At 38.6% G+C, this 17756-nt stretch overlaps 2 protein-coding genes across 2 annotated transcripts in view; both read right to left on the reverse strand.

The window, feature by feature from the left end:
* ell (elongation factor RNA polymerase II) overlaps window positions 1-7770 on the reverse strand; it is a 47227-nt gene extending 39457 nt beyond the window's left edge. The window contains exon 1 of the mRNA XM_015037743.1: window positions 7560-7770. Within this exon, the coding sequence (XP_014893229.1) occupies window positions 7560-7739 (180 nt within the window). The 5' untranslated portion in view covers window positions 7740-7770. The remainder of the gene's footprint in view (window positions 1-7559) is intronic.
* Window positions 7771-9471: 1701 nt separating this feature from the next.
* On the reverse strand, window positions 9472-17529 carry fkbp8 (FKBP prolyl isomerase 8). Its single transcript, XM_015037744.1, has 9 exons — window positions 17409-17529; window positions 16650-16920; window positions 16087-16256; window positions 15212-15300; window positions 13887-14107; window positions 13077-13249; window positions 12919-12996; window positions 11041-11175; window positions 9472-10696 (listed from the first exon to the last, which is right to left on the reverse strand). The coding sequence occupies exons 2-9, from the start codon at window positions 16885-16887 to the stop codon at window positions 10610-10612; spliced, it is 1191 nt and encodes a 396-aa protein (XP_014893230.1). The 5' UTR covers window positions 16888-16920; window positions 17409-17529; the 3' UTR covers window positions 9472-10609.
* Between the last annotated feature and the right edge of the window lie 227 nt (window positions 17530-17756).

The following is a 17756-nucleotide window of genomic DNA, read 5'->3' on the forward strand; positions in this document are numbered from 1 at the left end:
GAAAATAGACACCAACATCGGTAGCCTACAAGGTACTTGTTAAGCTTAAGGTTCTGTATTGATATTAGCTAGTCATCTTTTAGCTAACATTACCTGCATCCAGCAGCTTTACTCAACTCAGTCGGTTAGTTTGGAGGGAAAAACTGAAAAGTTCTTTGCGTTTTGCTGGTTTGCTGCCGTGATTCTAACACAAACCTGCGTAGCTCCGCCCAGCAGCAGCAGGTCTCCTTCAATGCTGCACAGGTGGAAACCCAGCGTGAGCGTCGTAGCGCTCATGTTGCGTTTAAAGGCGGCTCGGAAAAACAGGTTACGACATGTTAACAACGGATTAAACAGTTTTAACTGCTGATAAAAGTGACAGAGGACACAGATATGGGAAGTGTGGAAGCCTCTACTGTATCAAATTGACAGAGAGTTGGCCATTCTAAGGTAAAAACCCAGCACATACAGTGTTCATGTTTTGTTTTTTTTTCATCCAGACGGCTTCCCGCGCCCCCCCTGCAATGACACGGCGCCCCCCTTCGGGGGCGCGCCCCACAGTTTGGGAACCTCTTGGTTAATGGATATAACAGTGCATCAACCTGCTTTAGCTGTCCACAATCTCAAAAAGCATTTAAATCCATCTAAAAATAAAAAATAAAAAAAAACCTTGAAAATATAAGCAATCCAGTATTGTAAGCATTATTTACACTTACTGAATGTCTTCATAAGAATATGCATATATCATTGTGATGGATTTGGTGACAAAATGTGAGTAAAAACAGGCTGGAGTATAGGCTCTCTATGGACCTAAAAAGTAAGTCATTAACTTGAAAACAGTCACAAAAATAACTACATATGTGTTACATATGTATTAAAATTTTGTTTTGTTTGTTTGTTTTTTTTTACTTAAAGGGACTCTCCTACAGATTTGAAAAAAGCAGAGAAAATCCAGCTCCATGTTAGAGGGGATTCCATCAAGGTTTGCCAAATTCTGTTTAATTTTATTTTATGCAATCTCTTAGGGCTAATAAAACATTTTTCAACCGAAGATCGCAGACATACAAAGCTCCAAATTGCTTCACTAGCTGCTTGTTCAAAAGCAATGCGGTCTTCCACAAACACGCATTGCCAAACAACACAGCAGGTCAGGCAGTCTGCTGTGACACTGGGTTAATATGGTCACTTGTAGTAACCCTGTCACAGGACAGAGGAACACCATGACATTTAGTGAGTCATATTTGGCTTTAGTCATTACAGCCGTCCCTGGCACTGACCCGTGATCTGCTGAGATGGAGGAATAAGCATTCCTTAAATAACCATGCTGCTGGCAGACCAACCAAAGTTGGGCAGCAAAATCCAGATCCATTACTTCCCTCCCATCTCATGAGGGTTGAGGCAGGACCTGGATGCCCAGGCCCATAGCTTGCCACAAGAATTTGTTTTTTAATCAGTAATAAAATCTGATGATTATTTAGGTTTCGACACCAAAAATCTATTTATTCAATGTAGCAAACATCCGTGGAGGTGCCAAGTATCCCTAGTCATCATGGCCTTACTGCATTAATGCCAGCGTTCCATTTGAAACATCATCAATACTCCGTTATCTGTTCTTTTCTAATAAATAAATTCAGACAGAGCAATGAATCAGGGTTATCAAAAATAATTGATATCTTGATACAATTGATGCCTAAAAAAGGAGTCATCCAAAGAAACTCATTGCATCAAAATCAATATAAATCAATAAATTCCTTATTTACCCAAACTGTCGTATTTTCTCAGACAGCAGCTTTGCAACAAGACATTAAAACCTCAGGAAGTCATAACCCAAAATAAAAAAGAAAAACGTGTGTGACCCTCCTTAGCCGACAAGCCTAACACATTGTTGTTGTTCGGAGGTTCTTTCCCCATGAAGCAGACAGACAGGAAAAGAGGAAATGCAAAAAGATTCCAAATGCTAGTTGTGCCAATGTTACAACACTGATGTTGGAGAGCAACTTAGAAAAGGTCAATGAAGCTACTGAAGCTGCAACAGTGAAATGGTAAGCCTCCAGGAGCACGCAAGTTCACACTATCCATTTAAATATTGGCTTCAAAACACTTCATAATGCAAAAAAATGTTTCAGATAACAGCTCAGTCAAGTACTAAATGGTGAAGAAATTAAACAATCCTTCCCTGCTGCTGCAGTTCATTGCTAAAGAAAATATTCAGCAAAATTATCAAAAGGACAGAAAGTCTACAGGGCTGCTGTCGAACACATCTGAATTAACTATATCCTAGTTTAAACACTGTATTTTTTTCTATGCTTAAGAACCATGCTTGTCTTGAGGCAAACTTTATTTTAGCATAGAATTACCCTTTACTTCTCACTTTCATGAATCAAAACTGTCAAATTTTCATCTCATCTATTTTTAAAGGTTTAATTTTTAACAGTGCAATACCCTGTCATTAACTATGTTATAGTTACAGCAAACTGCTGAAAACTTCAGTCAAAACATTAATCAAAAGCAGACTCAGAACATCAAACAACAGTCTAAAATATCAATATTAAGGTCAGGAGTCTGTTACTAATTCACCGTAGGGTCACAAGTTTGGTTTCATATATACAATTGATAGTTTGACAAAATTAATTTAAGCCTTACTTCACACAGAGATATTTGTGATGGCTAAACATGTGTATTGCCTAAACACTGGGAGAAGGTTTGCTTGTTTTTGCTTGTGTACACTTCTATAGGGGTCAGTGGTTTTCAGTTTGACATTTTCTACACTCAATTGCTGACACAATTTGGCAGAAATACATTTGGTGCGATCTGTATGAAAGGATGAAGAAAGATGTCAACCAGATCACATATTCCAGACCGCAACACGACAATGCCAGCAATTATGAAATAATTTAGATTTGAAAAACTTGCAAATGCCAGTTGATATTTAGCTTCCTTATAGCAAAAAAAAAAGAGAAAAAGTACTCTTGAGCACGGCTGAATCACACTTTGTCTCAATACAATTTGAAAAAGCGTTATTAAAAACTCATCCGCTCTCTAGAAACCGTTCTGGATGACGCTGGTAGCAGAATTACTCATTTCCTCACTTGCGTCAGACCCGGTTAAAGGAAAAAAAAAAAAATACAAACATGATTAAAAGGAAGAGTGAGTGTTGGGCTCCAAGTCCCACAGCAGGAGCTCCGGTTAACTTTGTCCTCAAATGTGCAGAGAGAGGAACCCAGCTGATAGCCAGGTCTCTTACAGGAAGCACTCATTACACAGACAGCGCCATGGCTGCTGCGTGGATGTTGCGCAACGTCCAGAAACAACATGAGAAATACTCTGACGCCAATAAGCAAACTGCACAAGCTCTGCACCTGAGCCAGCATTTTGCATTTGGCTAGCTTAAATAGGCATAAGCTGAAAATATCTGAAAGGGAAAAAAAATAAAATGTCTTGTCCCTTCAGTGTCTACACGATATATTTAGTCACAGCACAGTGATGCAATTAAGAGTTTAACTCTCTACCTTGTCCAACCCGCTGCTGCAGCTGGGTACCAGCCAGTGTTCGGGTTATGACGAAGCCAAAGGCGTGCAAATACTTTAGGAAATGTCTGAGTCACAATGAAAACAATTGAGGCTGAAGTCTAGGGTGTTACAAAGAAACATGAGATTAATTTTACTTAGATTGCACGTAGCCTCTGTCTAAGCAAGGTGATTAAGTTGGTCGTTGTTGATGTTCAGCTAAGCATAAAGGCAAATCCTACGATACTGTTGGTTTGTCATGCAATACTATAAGTTTGTTATTCTTCAAAAGCATTTCAAGCTCTCCTTTATAACCTTTAAGTATTCGTTTTAAATGAAACAGGCAAATTGTAGTGCAGCTATGTATACCCATATGAAACATATATTTTAAAACAAGAACTTATTTGCATGAATTTCCCCATCGTCTATAATTGTCATTTAAATTCATCTGGAATGCAAACTGAGATCTCCTAAACCTTTACCAAAGACACTCCTCATACCCAAAAGAAAAGAGTGACTCAAACATAATCCTCCGTTCTCCAGGTGATCTTGCGTGTGCTCATTTCCATGCCAATGCTTAAAGCACTCCTAACAAAACAAGCCCTTCATGAACCCATTTGATTATGCGGTGGTAGACTCCATCCAATAAACCTGAGTAAGCGTTTTAAGTGTAATAAGTGGGAAAAGCATAAAGACACGGTTAACCTATAATGAACTTGGCCACGGTGGCTGCAAGTCTGCTTATCTGCTTAGGATGAAAACTGCAAACAGGTTCGTCACTGCCGAGTCCGTCTCTCCAGTTTATCAGTCCCTTTCATCAATGGTGTAATATTCTCCTGACAGCTGCACAAAGTTAAGCGGCTGACAAACTTGTGTGTCTGCACTGATGAACGCCATCTTCGACAGTCACGCCAGACGATAACAATCCGAAGTGTAGCTGCTTAAACTGACACACAAGCCCTGGAGAGGTTACCGTCAAACCAATACCTGTGACTCCATCAGCAATAACAAAATCCAGTCAAGTTTGTACCTAATGTACGAGTGATGTACGACTTAAAGACAACCTGTGATAAATACCTGCAAGAAGGAACACACCAATAACTAGAATAATCAGCAACACAGATAGGAACCAACATCTCTGATTTACATGCCATCACAATCACAGCTGTCATAGATGTAGTAAATATTTCAACTGCAAAGAAAGGTTTGGGGGAATGATTTGGTAGGCTGCAAGATGCTAAAGTTCAGGCAGAATGGCAGAGACTTTGTAATTATTAAAAAAGAAAGTGTAGTGAGCAAAAAGTGAATTTCTTCATCACGTATGAATGTTTTCCCCAATATCTTGAAGCCCTACATCTCAGTTTGAGTCTTTCCTAAATTGTATTTGCCATTAGCAGTTTTAATACAAGCAGTACAAACTCCGACATGAATAACTTCCCTCTTTCTGACTGCACAGCAATGGCATGTTTTTTCCGACTTCTTCTCTCTGATGCTGGCTAGCAGTGGCGACTGGACCATAGGGGGCGCCGCCCTTCCAAACTTGGAAGGGGGAAAAATTTAAATGTAAAAAATATTATTTATATACATGATTATGTATATACACTATTAAGTTTTCCTTAATAGTGTGTGCTTAAATGTAATCTGAGTTACTTGCACAACATTTCCTCCAAGTGACTATTCAACTGTGAATTTCCCTCCTGCACCACAGAAGTGGTGCCTGGTAAAGTCCTACTGATTTCTCGGTTAATGTTTGTAGTCATGATTATGTCATCCCATACTGCTGTCTGCTGTCATTAATTGATACTCAAAAGTTCAATTTCAACAGAATTTAGCCTGGTTGTTCAGAGTTACACTTCTTGGCAGTCATACAGTAGTTTGGTATTTTTCACAGTTTTGAGTCGGACTCAGTGTTAACCGTTGTCACTGATTTCCTGTATATTTTGCTAGTTACCCAACAGACCTTTTACTTTTAGTTCAACTGACCCTTTTTGTTATTTTGAAGAATGAAGAATGCTATATTGTTGTGGAGCTATAGTTATTTTCCAGTTCCAGTAGTTTGAATCATTATGAACTATGAAGGAAAAAAATGCACTGACACAGCAAGATTTTTTCTCACCGGCTGCCACTGTTGACTAGAATGATGATTGCTGGGGTCTGCAACCTGCAGCTCTGGAGCCACATGCAGCTCTTAAGTTCCTCCACAGTAGCCCTTTATAACTTTGCTCCCGGAGCAAATAGAACTGAACAGTGTTTCTGAATGTACAAGGTTTGTCTTTTGTCGCCATGTTTAAATATGTTTTGCTGTTAGGATGCATTCATTCTCTTGCTATAATGGCTTAATGGATTTTCTCTGCTCTAAAACCTAAAAAAAATGGACATACAATGTTGATAACTTAGCCATAAAAAGCAAAACAAATAAACAAACAGTAGGTTTGTTTGAAGGATTATGTGTAATTTAGTTTGAGAAGGGGGGAAAAAAATGGCTCTTTGAATTGTGGATGTTGCCACCCTCTGGTACAGGCTGTTCTACAAGTGAAATCTGGCCATTCTAGATTTCCCTTATCCTTAAACTGCTTCCATGTGCTTCACTGTAGCCACATTTTCCTGAAACCCTACGGTCTGTTTTTACATGACCTGAATGTTTTACTGCTGCCTTACAAAGTTCAGATCATTTGAATGAGTAACGTTATTCAAAAACATCCAAATAAATATAAATAAGAACTATGACCTCCTAGCTGCCAAATGTGATGTCACTGGCATGTGTGTGGAAGCTTATTTCTGGGTAGAGTAGATTTTAACTTGATTGAAGTACAATTAATAAAAATAAATAAATAAACTAACAATTACATTGTGTTCTATAGGCAACAAACCAGAGCTAAAGAGAATTTCACTGATTTTTACATAAAAAGTGTGGCAAGCAGCTTTAAGACCATAAATCTGAAACAGAAGTTTCTGTATCGGATGTAAAATGGTTCTCTGTATCTCCAAAGAAAAATAAAGTTGAACATTCTTGGCGAACGCAAATACTTGTGCAATGCAATTGAGAGAGAACCCCTCTTACTAGCACCGAGTTTACCTGTTCCAGTTTATTTGTTTTGGTTTATCAGCTGCAGTCTTGCTGTAGACAGCCGCTGAAGCTGGAGATAAGGCCCTTTCCTCCTGCCCTGTCAGGTTTTCCCTGTCAAATATTTATAGAAGCTGAAACATTAGATGGCCACAAACAGACTTAAAGCTCTGGGCACAGAAAGTCCAGCGAGCAAGAAGGAGCCCTGGCGTAATGGTTGTAGATTATTTGAAAGCGAACGTTGATGCGTATAAAACAAAAATAAAATAAAATCAGACATTTTTTTTTTAAGTTTGACGCAATTTTTAGGCTGTGATGAGTACGTGAGCATTTACTGGAACTGAGGGGGTTGGGAAATGAAATAGACACTTCTCGCATGAATGCTGGCTGTTCTCTCATAATTATTCACGGAGTCGTCATTTGACAGTCAACCCAATTCACACTTTCCCCTGACACTACTTTATAAGAAGGCGTTAGTTCAGAACAGGCGATTTAAAAGCTCCAACCCTCACTGCTTCCAGGCAGTCGCAGGCTAGTTCTGCTAGCAAAGGTCTGCCAAACATTTCTTTGCAGCTCAACAAAGTTTCTGGAAGCATCGACACATGACAGCCTAGATTCTCCCCTCGTTGTCAGATTAATTCCCAACTCATGTTGGGGCGAATTAAGTTAAAACTGTTGCACAAACCAAACCAAACACCTTAATCCAATGAAATAACCATTGAGGCTCTGTGTTGAGAAGCAGCGAGCTTGATAAATGCGAGACTACGGTCAACGTGAAGTTAAAAAAAATAATAATAATAAAAAATAGCCTCGCTACAACATTTCCAACTCAAAACAAGACAGACTTTATAAACCAAGCTGCAGTGTGTTTCAGCTTTGAAGGCAGCGGCAGACAGAGCGGTGACTGACCTCCCTCTGCCTGCCTGCCTGCTTCTGTGTCTGTCACTGCCGACAGGAAAAGAGTTCAGACCCGAACCAGAATGACACGCTGCCACAAAGAACAAAATTACCTTGCTGCTCTGAAAGCCTTCAAGCGCCCTCAGCGCGCTGTCAGTGAGTTTAACGTGAAAGACGGTGACATTACTGCCGTTGCTCACTCTTCCACAGGACAGTCCGTAGCACTGCTCCTCCTTCAGCGCCGCCATCTTACCCACCGTTCCCACACTCTGTCGTAAACCGAGAAGTCCCATTGCTTTTCATTGAATATTCAGTGGCTGGTCACTGATGAAGTCACTGATCTGCGAGGAAGCCAGTGCAGTTACATTTACTAAAACCGTATGCTTTTATATAACAACGTGTCTGTTATTAAGTTAAATTAAAGGAATCTTATATGGAACATATATCTTTCTGATAACTGTCCAAATAAATACTTTTTTCCTCAGTGTTGCGACATTATTGTGAGAACTTAAAAAGTTTGGTGACCTCAAGTAAAATGGATTATCGGGTGATATATGACTATCATATATCACTTGGCGCAACTTTAAAATCTTGCCGATATTTGTTTTTACTTATCTGCACACTAGCCACAAAACCGAATGCCTTTTAAAAATAGAAGTGGTGTAAGGTCCCTTACATGGGAAGGACATAGAGATTTTATTATGCAGTGTGAAGCAAAACAATTTGTCAACCATCATACGTTTAGATTATAAGTAACAGCGGTGACAGAATAAATAATGTATGTTTCCAAAGAAACAAAATTAATTGAAATTAATTTTTGGATGCATTCCGTCCCAATTTGCCTACAACTGATAACGATTAACTTACCATCCAAAATGCATAGCTCTACTTTTTTTTTTCCAACCAAGAAAACTTTAGTATTATTTACAGCCTTTAACAAAACCAGAATTTCACATTAATTTATCTGAAATTACTGAAGTACTTATGCTCATCCATTTTACCTGTGTATGTTTACTATAATCATTTAACTCTGTGGTCCCTGAAGTTGGGGGTTGCAAACACAACTTAGATACTCTTAAAAAATAAAAATAAAAACAATATATGAAGACGTGAACTAGTCTCAAATACTAATACAGTTTGGTTGTTTAAACTCTTAGTATTGCCATCTGGATTTAAATTGACTGACTAGTAATGCTTGTATGTTTAACCAATAGATTGGGGTTACTCTGTGGAAATGAATTTGGAAAATTTGGGAACCACTCATCTAACTTCAATAATTTTGTTTTACCAAACACTTCTTATACAAATAAAAATGTACAAAAGCATTTTTGAAGAATTTCAACTATTATGCTACAGACTTTTCAAAACCCTTCATCAAAAAGATACAACTTAGCCGACTTTATAATTTATGAAATTTTAAAACACTGTAACAATGACATTGTATTTTAGTCAGTTAGATGTAGCTTAACATTTTTCATTGCCATTTGTTTTAAGAAAAACTTTCCTAAAATCTTGAGTTAAATTTAAAAAAAAAACAGAATCTAAACTTTTTCCGTCCAGAACTGAGGATGAGATTAGTCGAATGATGTTATACAGTATCAATATTGTTGGTCTGAAATCACTGATTTTCTGACTTTGTTACAGGCCATTGAGAATGGATGTCAAACTTCCTCCTCAGTGCAGACACCAATTTGACCCTGCAGTGATCTGTCGGAAGCAGGAAAGATAGGTCATCTAAAACATGCATACAATGTGAACAGATATCCAGAAGCCTTTGGAATGTCAAGACTTATCAGTTCAGGGAAATGTTCAGCCAGTGACTTCTGCTTCTCTTCTGTATAAGAGAAAAACATGACTCAAATGTATCTGAAAGGGAAATGTCCCAGTGAAGCGTCTATATAATTAACAGTAGCACATTTAGTTCCTCTGATATTACAGATTTAACCAATTTAACCACAGCTGGACATAACACAACATTTCATTAGTCAAGAATAGCTAATAATAAAAAAAAATTAAAACAAACAATATTTTCATAAGATATTTATTTGTAATCAATACAAAAATTAAGAAGAGCAAAGAATGCCAGGAACTCATCTGAACAGTTATTTTGTTGGCATGATGCGGCTTGTGGCTCCGTTGTTCTGACATCTACTCTAAGGACACCACACATTTAGCAGAGTCACGTTTCGGTTTTGGAATGAACAACATCAGAAAATAACTTACAAAAAAAGAAAAAAAAAAATAAGAAAACTTATGGTCAGAGTCAGAAACACTTGGTCACTGAATAATATAATATAATATTAAATTGAAATTAATCTTCCTTCAGCTACACTCCTAACAATATATGCCTGTAATAAGCTAGCTAGGATGAAAAACGGTTTTCTTTTTTGTTTCAACTTTGAAGCCACTGTCAGTGTTAATTCGATAAGACTGCAGATCGTTAGGTTTTATTTAACTGAAGCATGTTGCTTGGTGTTTATTTTTACTCAATAGTGTTAGTGAACAGTGAAACAGAAAACTACCTCATCAAAAATCAACTGCATAAAAGCTGATCAACATAAGGTATTCAGTTTTGGACTGCTTTCAAAGTGTGTTGGGATTACTTTGGTCAGCTAATGTATTTATATATAGAATCTGTATAAAGTGTAAACAGGCCACCGCACAACCAACTATCTTGCTATCTTATGGACCTCAGATTACAGGGAGCAGTTTGAGAGGAAACACTGTACCATAAACTGAAATCACATCACTTGGATAATAAATATTTTACAAGCGCAATCTACTGCTGTTAAACTATATCTCAGCATAACTGGCATTTTATTTTCTATGTGGTAAAAATATCTTCCGTCTCGATCTGTTCTCATTTTGTCTTTATTTCAAACAAGCAGTTCCTCACACCGACTACCAAGAACAAGGAAAAGCTGGAACAAAGGTTAGATGCACAAACCTATACATCTACAAGGTTGGAAACAACATTTTCCCATATGTAATTATTATTAATCGTCACATACAGTTCTCAAACATAGTAGAGAAAAGAGTGTGACAGTGAAGAGGCGATTTGCCACCTGACATTTCCACCTCCTTTCACTGAGAGTGGAAGGTGCCGCCAGATGTGCTTCAGTGTTTAGGCTCTCCCCACTGCGTTCGACTCTTCTGGTTCACTTCAGTTTCTGGCCGCTATGACAACAGATAGAGCTACTCCACCAATGGCCACAGCAGTCGCACCAAAGAGCCACTTCCAGCTGAGACCCTGCAGATAGACGAGCATGGGGTGACTCGTGAGAAGGTTGAAGTCATGAGGCAACAAAAATGGACCAACATACACATGCTGCAGTTAAGCCCAAAAGAGTCAACATAAATTAGCATCCCTTTATCAATGATTGACTATGTTTACAGATGCCAAAATTTGCTTGAGCAGATTTTTTGGAATAATAATAATAAAAAAAACTGCATCCAAATACAATTTTTTTAAATACATTTGATCAATTAGAGTTGATACAGAGAAATTGTATGATTGATTAGTGCAAAAAAAAAAAAAAAAACAAAAAAAAAAACCTGGTTTACAATGCAGCTTTATTTTAAGGACTTTCTTACCCATGAAGACTTGGCTCTGGATTTTGTCGTGCCGCTTTTTGAAGGATTTCCTAACATCTTCTTGTACATGGCCTGCTCTGCTCCCCTCTGCTCTGAGTGCTTCTTCACCAGCTTGGAGAGCTCTGCATGAATTGTCTGCATAGAGAGAAAAAAAAAGTCCCAAGAAACAAAATGATGATAATGGACCCAGTTCAGACATTGCAGACGATAACTAGACATTTAGCAATGCATGGTTGAAATTACTGGTAAAAGAAATAATAACTATACACCAATTTAATATGACTAAACACTGGGAAAACGTTAGCTCTGCTCTGCTGGGTTCCAAGAAATAACAGGCTTCCATTACAATAACCAGGCTGCAGTTTAGCCCACATGTCCTCACAAATATTCCAGGATCTGACTTCAATTATTGTTCCAATAAAAGCTCCGGTGTGAGTCATTTCTTTGCTCTTAAGGCTCTCGAGTGACTAAGCAAATCGGTCTTATCAGACAGAAAATGTTTATGCTCAGTAATTGCACTTCATCACAAAGACTGAAGCTAGACTGAAACATTTACCCGTTACCAAATTAATATTATGAATTAAGTGTTCCTGCACAGACCTGTGGGAGAAAGGCATCGCTCTCTCTGTACATATTTAGCTTTTGTTTAGTCATTTTTGCTCCCAGTTATACATTGAAGGAAGGGACAGTGTTTAGTTGTAAAATCTAGTGAAAGTGGTCCATGTTATTGTAGGATTATAAAACTGACAGAACAGTGGCCAGTTCCCAAAGGAAAGGACAAAGTGGGATAAACAAACATGCGATGTCCTGTTTGTCCAAACTCTGTGCCGAGACAGCCAAAGGCAGTCTAAACTGGAAATGTCAAGTCTGCGTGTCATTTTAGGAAATTAAACAAACCAGACAAATAAATCTTCTCTCGTCAAACTTGGAAGACGAGGGGTGTGGCAAGCTGACAGAGTGACAAATGTAAACAGTGATGTACGAGGAGCATTAGCAACGACTTTTCACTTCCTCCCCCAGTTAAAAAGCACCTTATTGATTTGAACGACTGTCATTAAAAGGGAAAAGAGTAGAGATGTTTACTTTGGTATTACAAATGAATCAGACCAGCATCTGGCTAATGTGTTAAATCATACAAAGAGTGCACAGAGATATTTATTAAGGATTCTCTTAGCCACCAGAGGCTTTCTTTGATGACACAAAGACAGAAAGTCCTTCCAGCTTAGATTTACGGGGTGCCACCCTTAACCAGTTGTGTAGACCCAAATATTTTGACAGCCTTGTTAAAACAAAACTAGACTTCCTTTCGGTTCCCTATTTTTCATCCCTGAAACTCTGCAAAGCTAAGGCTTTATAGTGTAAACTTTCTCAACATCTTCAGGTTGAATTTCCCACAAATTGCATGATTTAACTTCCAAAATATGTACTCGCCTGTAAACGAGGCAATTTAGCGAACGTGCATCTGTCCAAAATGAAATGGTACCTTTCATTACACAGCATGTGCAAGCAGGAAACTGGTGCACAGGCCATGTGCTGTGCAACAGATTGGTGTAGGACTGACGTGGGGAGCTCTGGGCATCAGCTACTATGGTGCTGCAGCTGATCCAAGAAGCCCACACACTTGAAAATACTCCGGTAAGTGGCCTTATATAGCCAAAGAACCTTATATAGTCGGCTGTATGAGCAGAAGAGAACCCATGGATAGGCTTTAGATACGGCCGGGGTGCAGGGTGAACCTATTTACAGCAGCAACATGAAAGCAGATCCTTTGAAATGATGAATCAGCGGTTCACCTCGCACAGCAAATTCATTCATGTCTTACCCAACGGCACCATCTAGTGGTCAAAAGGGAGGACTTTTATTTCTACACGGACTTACCTTGTTGCTTGGTTCCAGCTTCAGCGCTTTCCGCAAGGTTTGAATGGCCTCAGTGTATTCGCCTTGCAAAGCCAGAACCTTAATCGAAAACACACACCAGATAATGCATGACTGTGGCAGAGTTCGGCAGAGCGTGGAAGGTAAAAGAAGAGCGATACCTTGCCCATGCGGAAAAGGGCTTTTATGTTGTCCGGCTGGTGCGCAAGAGCGGAAACGCAAGATTTAAGGGCCGCATCATAGTGGTCCAACTTCAGCTGAGAGGCAGCCATGTTGTTCAGACACTTGACTTTGACGTCCAGCAGTTCCTCCTCCTCCTCAGGACTAATGTCAACTGGAGCAGAACAACAACAAAATAATAATTACTAAAACCTGAAAAAAAAAAAAAAAAGAAAAAAAGAAAGAAAAATCCCCCTCTTATTCAAAAACATGAAAAGGTTCTCAATTTTTTAGCCTCCATTCTGATAAACAAAAAAAGTCTAAATTTGTTATTGTTTCATGACTAAACCTAAAATGTACTTAAATTAATCCAGAAACTAAACAAGACGAAGTAAACTAAATTTGCTGTTCAATCAATTTCAAAATGCATTTTCAACTTCAGAGAAGTCAAAGGCATAAAATATGCAGACAGGATTCAAATTGTTGTTTTTGATTGAACAGTATCAAATTTTAAAGATCAAATGTAATAAAAACAAATTTAAAGAATTTCAAGCTGAACCCAAAACATATAACATGGCCAATTTATTTATTTTTTTCTCATGTGGCTTTTTGTGTGTGAAATAACCCACACAGACAAAAACACAGTCCTCAAGACAAAGGTGGGTTCTAAAAAATTTAATTTCAACATTAAACTAAATAATTACAACTATGATTTTCTTTCTATTACCAAGCAACATTGTGACATATGTTACATAACATAAAAAATAGAGAACATTTCTCTATGACCCTTGACTCCTCGTTGTTTAACTCACCTTTGGAGTTTGACTCTGTAATCTGCAGGGCAATGCTGTATGAGTTGACAGCAAAAGCGTAGTCTGCGCACTGATAGTGAACATTGCCCCGCTCTCTCTTGCGGATGGCCAGTGCAATTCTGTCTGACGGCGGCATCAGCTCCACGTCTGGCGCGTCAGTAGCTCCCACCAGTTCCACTTCTAAGGACAGCTGTGCATTAGGGGGTATCTCGGGTTCAAGGCTGGCGAGAAAACAAGACACCGGTCCAGTGAAGGGAAGCAAATGAAAAATACCTGGATAACTTGGGACAATTTCATCAAATAATAGGAAATATTCTCACTGGCTTCTGTTGATGTCAAAAAGTTGGAATTTCTGGCAGGATGATTAACTTCAAGTTAAATATTATTGTAAAAGTATACTATTCGCTTGATTTAAATATATGTATAGAGGCTCGCTGTAAATTTCTAACATATTCTCGGTTACACAATGTTAAGTTAGCAAATGCGTAGTTTTCTTGTCACATTACAGCTGCAAGAAGATGCTCTTTTTAAGCTGCCCATTTGAGGTAAAACTTCAACGTCAATTTCATTGTATGCATTTGTCTTACTGTTGTTTTATGTGTTTTATGACCTAAACAGTGTTGCTAATGTTGGTGGAATAGAGTAAAGTGAGCTGCTGAATATTCCTGGGTCTTCTTTCCTCCCTGCTACGTCACTATTGTAAGTTTGGTCTTGGTGTAGTAACTCACCTGCTTAAATAAATAAAATAAATGGGACATTTTCATAAGCAACAGAGCTTTTTCCAGGGTTAAAACATTTTAAAAAAACTGAACTCATGAAGGCAAAAACAACAACAACAACAAAAAGTCAGTGTGATTTAATCGGTGAAATGGACTGGTTGACATCATGGAACAAGACTTGCCAACAACAGGCACTCATGCATTCCTCAAGCATGCGCTGCATTTCCTTTGCAACACGTCATATTTACAGAAAGTAATTTACCATTTTTGAAAATAGAAAAGTGCATCTCATTTTGGCTTTGTCTTCTTTTTTGTTCAACTGGCCTGAAACTGCAACTCTATTTGTAAATATAAGCAGATTCCTCTTTTAGGTCACCAGAGCAATGAAGCTAAATGACAAACAATAGCTGCTTACAGCAAAGTAATGTCATTTACAGCAAGGCAGAGTGGCTACTAAATATTCCGTATTCAGTAGACAGATATGCTCACACATATGGATCAAAAACAGATTTTCCAGCTTTCCTGTTTGTGAATTGTTTTCAAAGCTGTTAAAATACACTGGACTTGTTCAAGATTTAACACAGGTTCACAGCTATGTTTTCCTACCTTCCCCTGGCACCATATGCATATTTTGCATCAGTGTGAATGAGCGCCTTCTCTCCCATTTCCATGAGCTGCACAGTCAGATCCAGTGCCTAAATGGAAGGAGACATTACCATGAAATAAACTTTCATCACAACTACTTTGATAAATGTCAAGAACGCAACAGCCCGGCCACAGCCGTTCTGTGCAAATCTGCTCAAAAAAAAAAAAAAAAATGAAGTTCTTGCTTCCAGCAAAGTCTGGGCTTTCTCCCCTCGACTCAGCTGTCTCCGGTCAATTTTTGATCAGACCAATCGGCGAAGTCGTAAACGATGACGTCAATTTTCTGCACTGTCTTAGAATTGTAGTCTGCTTGCAGTTTCATCATTGGCAGAGGAGGAAGTGAACAAGCAGTTCAGTCCGTGTTGGTCACGTTTCCAAATATTGAATTAACATTCACGACTGCCTCACAGGCAAACATTGGTGACTGGGTAAAATTTAAAACTTCAACCCAGCCCAAGCCTCCAGGAAGCCATCGTTTCTCAATAGCTGAGGGCCCAGACCCTCTGTACGAAGCAAAATGTAGTACAAGCGGCTAGTAAGGCAAGCCATAAAATACACTCACTCATACCCAAGGACAATTTAGAAATATCAGTTAACCTAACTTCAAAGTCATGTTTTTAGGCGGTGAGAGGAAGCCAGAGTACCCAGAGAAAACTCAAGCATTTACAGGGAGAACATGGAAACTTCCTGTAGAAAGACCTCAGGCCAGGATTCAAACCCAGGGCCTTCTTGCTGCGAAGCAAGAGTGCTATCGACTCTGGCATGATGCAGGCCTTATAAAAAATAAAAATAAAAAAAAATAAAAAAAATAACAAAACCAAAAAAATGTTTTGTACTTGAATGACATCGCCGTCCCCCAGAGTAAACGACAGATTATTTTGCTCCTCTACAAGGGTTCCATCCATCAAATGTGTTCTCAGATTAATTTCCACATCTTGTCCTTTTTGAGGTCGGCTAGCTCGCCCCTTCCCTGGCTCCAAGACTTTCTTCTTAAGCTGGTCATTTCCTGCAAACGTAAGTGACATTGTATCAGAACAAAACGGAATGCTTTCTGGTGATTATGGAGCAACAAAAGGCTAAAAATTGGTTTTGTTTAACACTGTGGAGATTAGAACTCATTCATACAAAATGAAACAAAAACGAAAAAAAAAAATAAATAAAAAAAAATAAATAAATAAACAGCTAAAAAAAAGCCAAACGTTTGAAGTTTCAGTACAAGTAGCTGTGAAATCTCCAGTTAGCTTTAACCAAATTATGTCTCATTATTATGTGGGCTGTAAAGCAGCTTCCATAGGGGCATATCCACATGCTTGATGGTGCCACTAGCTTTAAAGACTGAGTAAAACTCTCCAGAGGAATGTAACCTGCTGTGTCCTGTCATCCTACAGTTCTCACATACCCAACACATCCAGCCATTCGTCCATTTGTGCTGAAGCCTCAGATTCTTCCTCTGCATTTTTGTTTTCTGCATTATCTGCTACATTCCTATCCCCTCCCCCAGCATCTTCCAAAGGAGGAAGGTCATCATCGATGTCTTCTTCGTCTAAAACCTCAAAGTCCTCTCCACTGTCCAGCAACGAGGTTTTTCCACTCTTCTTGGCAGATGGAGCATTTTCATGGGCATCTGATGCGTCCATAGTCTCCACTTTTCCAGTCAATAGTGCATCACTCTGTCAGGCAGAACAAAAAACAATGCAGTTATATGCATTTGAGATACATATTTAGATTTGGGTTGCGATCTTAAGAGATGAAATTTCAAATCACTGCTTGATTCAATCAACCATAAGATATTTACCTAAATAGCTACATAACTATTTTATAAAACATTCTACAGTCTTTGTAAGTTGTAAATAAGTAAAGTACTAAAAGGCTCAGAAGAACATACCACACTTATCCGGTTAACTGACAAACAGAAACAAGCTTTCTAGAAGTTTCTAACAAGTTACCTTGCAGCCAAACCCTCGAGCAGCTAGCAGGCTAACAGATTAGCAAAATACAGTAGCGTTAGCTGTTAGTCTCGGTATGAGCTAGCAAACTGTCAGTGAACACCAGAAGACCTTTTTCACCCTATTTAGCGACGTACTGCTGTTTTAATAATTTCAGAAAGTAAGAACTCGTCTAAGTCATTCATTAAATAAAAAGAAAATCCACCATTTACCTCCAAATAACCTTGTTTTGGTCCCGAGTCGTGTCCCCCTTACTTCAGTTTAAGGCAGAGAAGTTAGCTTGCGCATTAGCAACACCACAACAATTATATGGGTTAGTGGTAGTGTGTGCTCAACATCGTACTGACTTCAACAAAGCAGCAACCTTCTTCCGGTTGACCTGAAACTCCTCCTTCGTGAGTGTTGAAAGTTGACTGCACACACACACTCTCTCCGGACCGTGGTTTAAATGTTTTATTATTTTTGCTGATTTAAAAGCAATCAAGTGTAGAATGGTGAATAATTAAAGACTGTCGAAAAGAAGATGTCTACTTTAAAGCATGTAAGAAAGCAGAAGTAAA

The sequence above is a fragment of the Poecilia latipinna genome, unplaced genomic scaffold, assembly GCF_001443285.1.
Source record: "Poecilia latipinna isolate Pla-1442-1.1 unplaced genomic scaffold, P_latipinna-1.0 Scaffold418, whole genome shotgun sequence".
NCBI classification, from domain to species: Eukaryota; Metazoa; Chordata; class Actinopteri; order Cyprinodontiformes; family Poeciliidae; genus Poecilia; species Poecilia latipinna.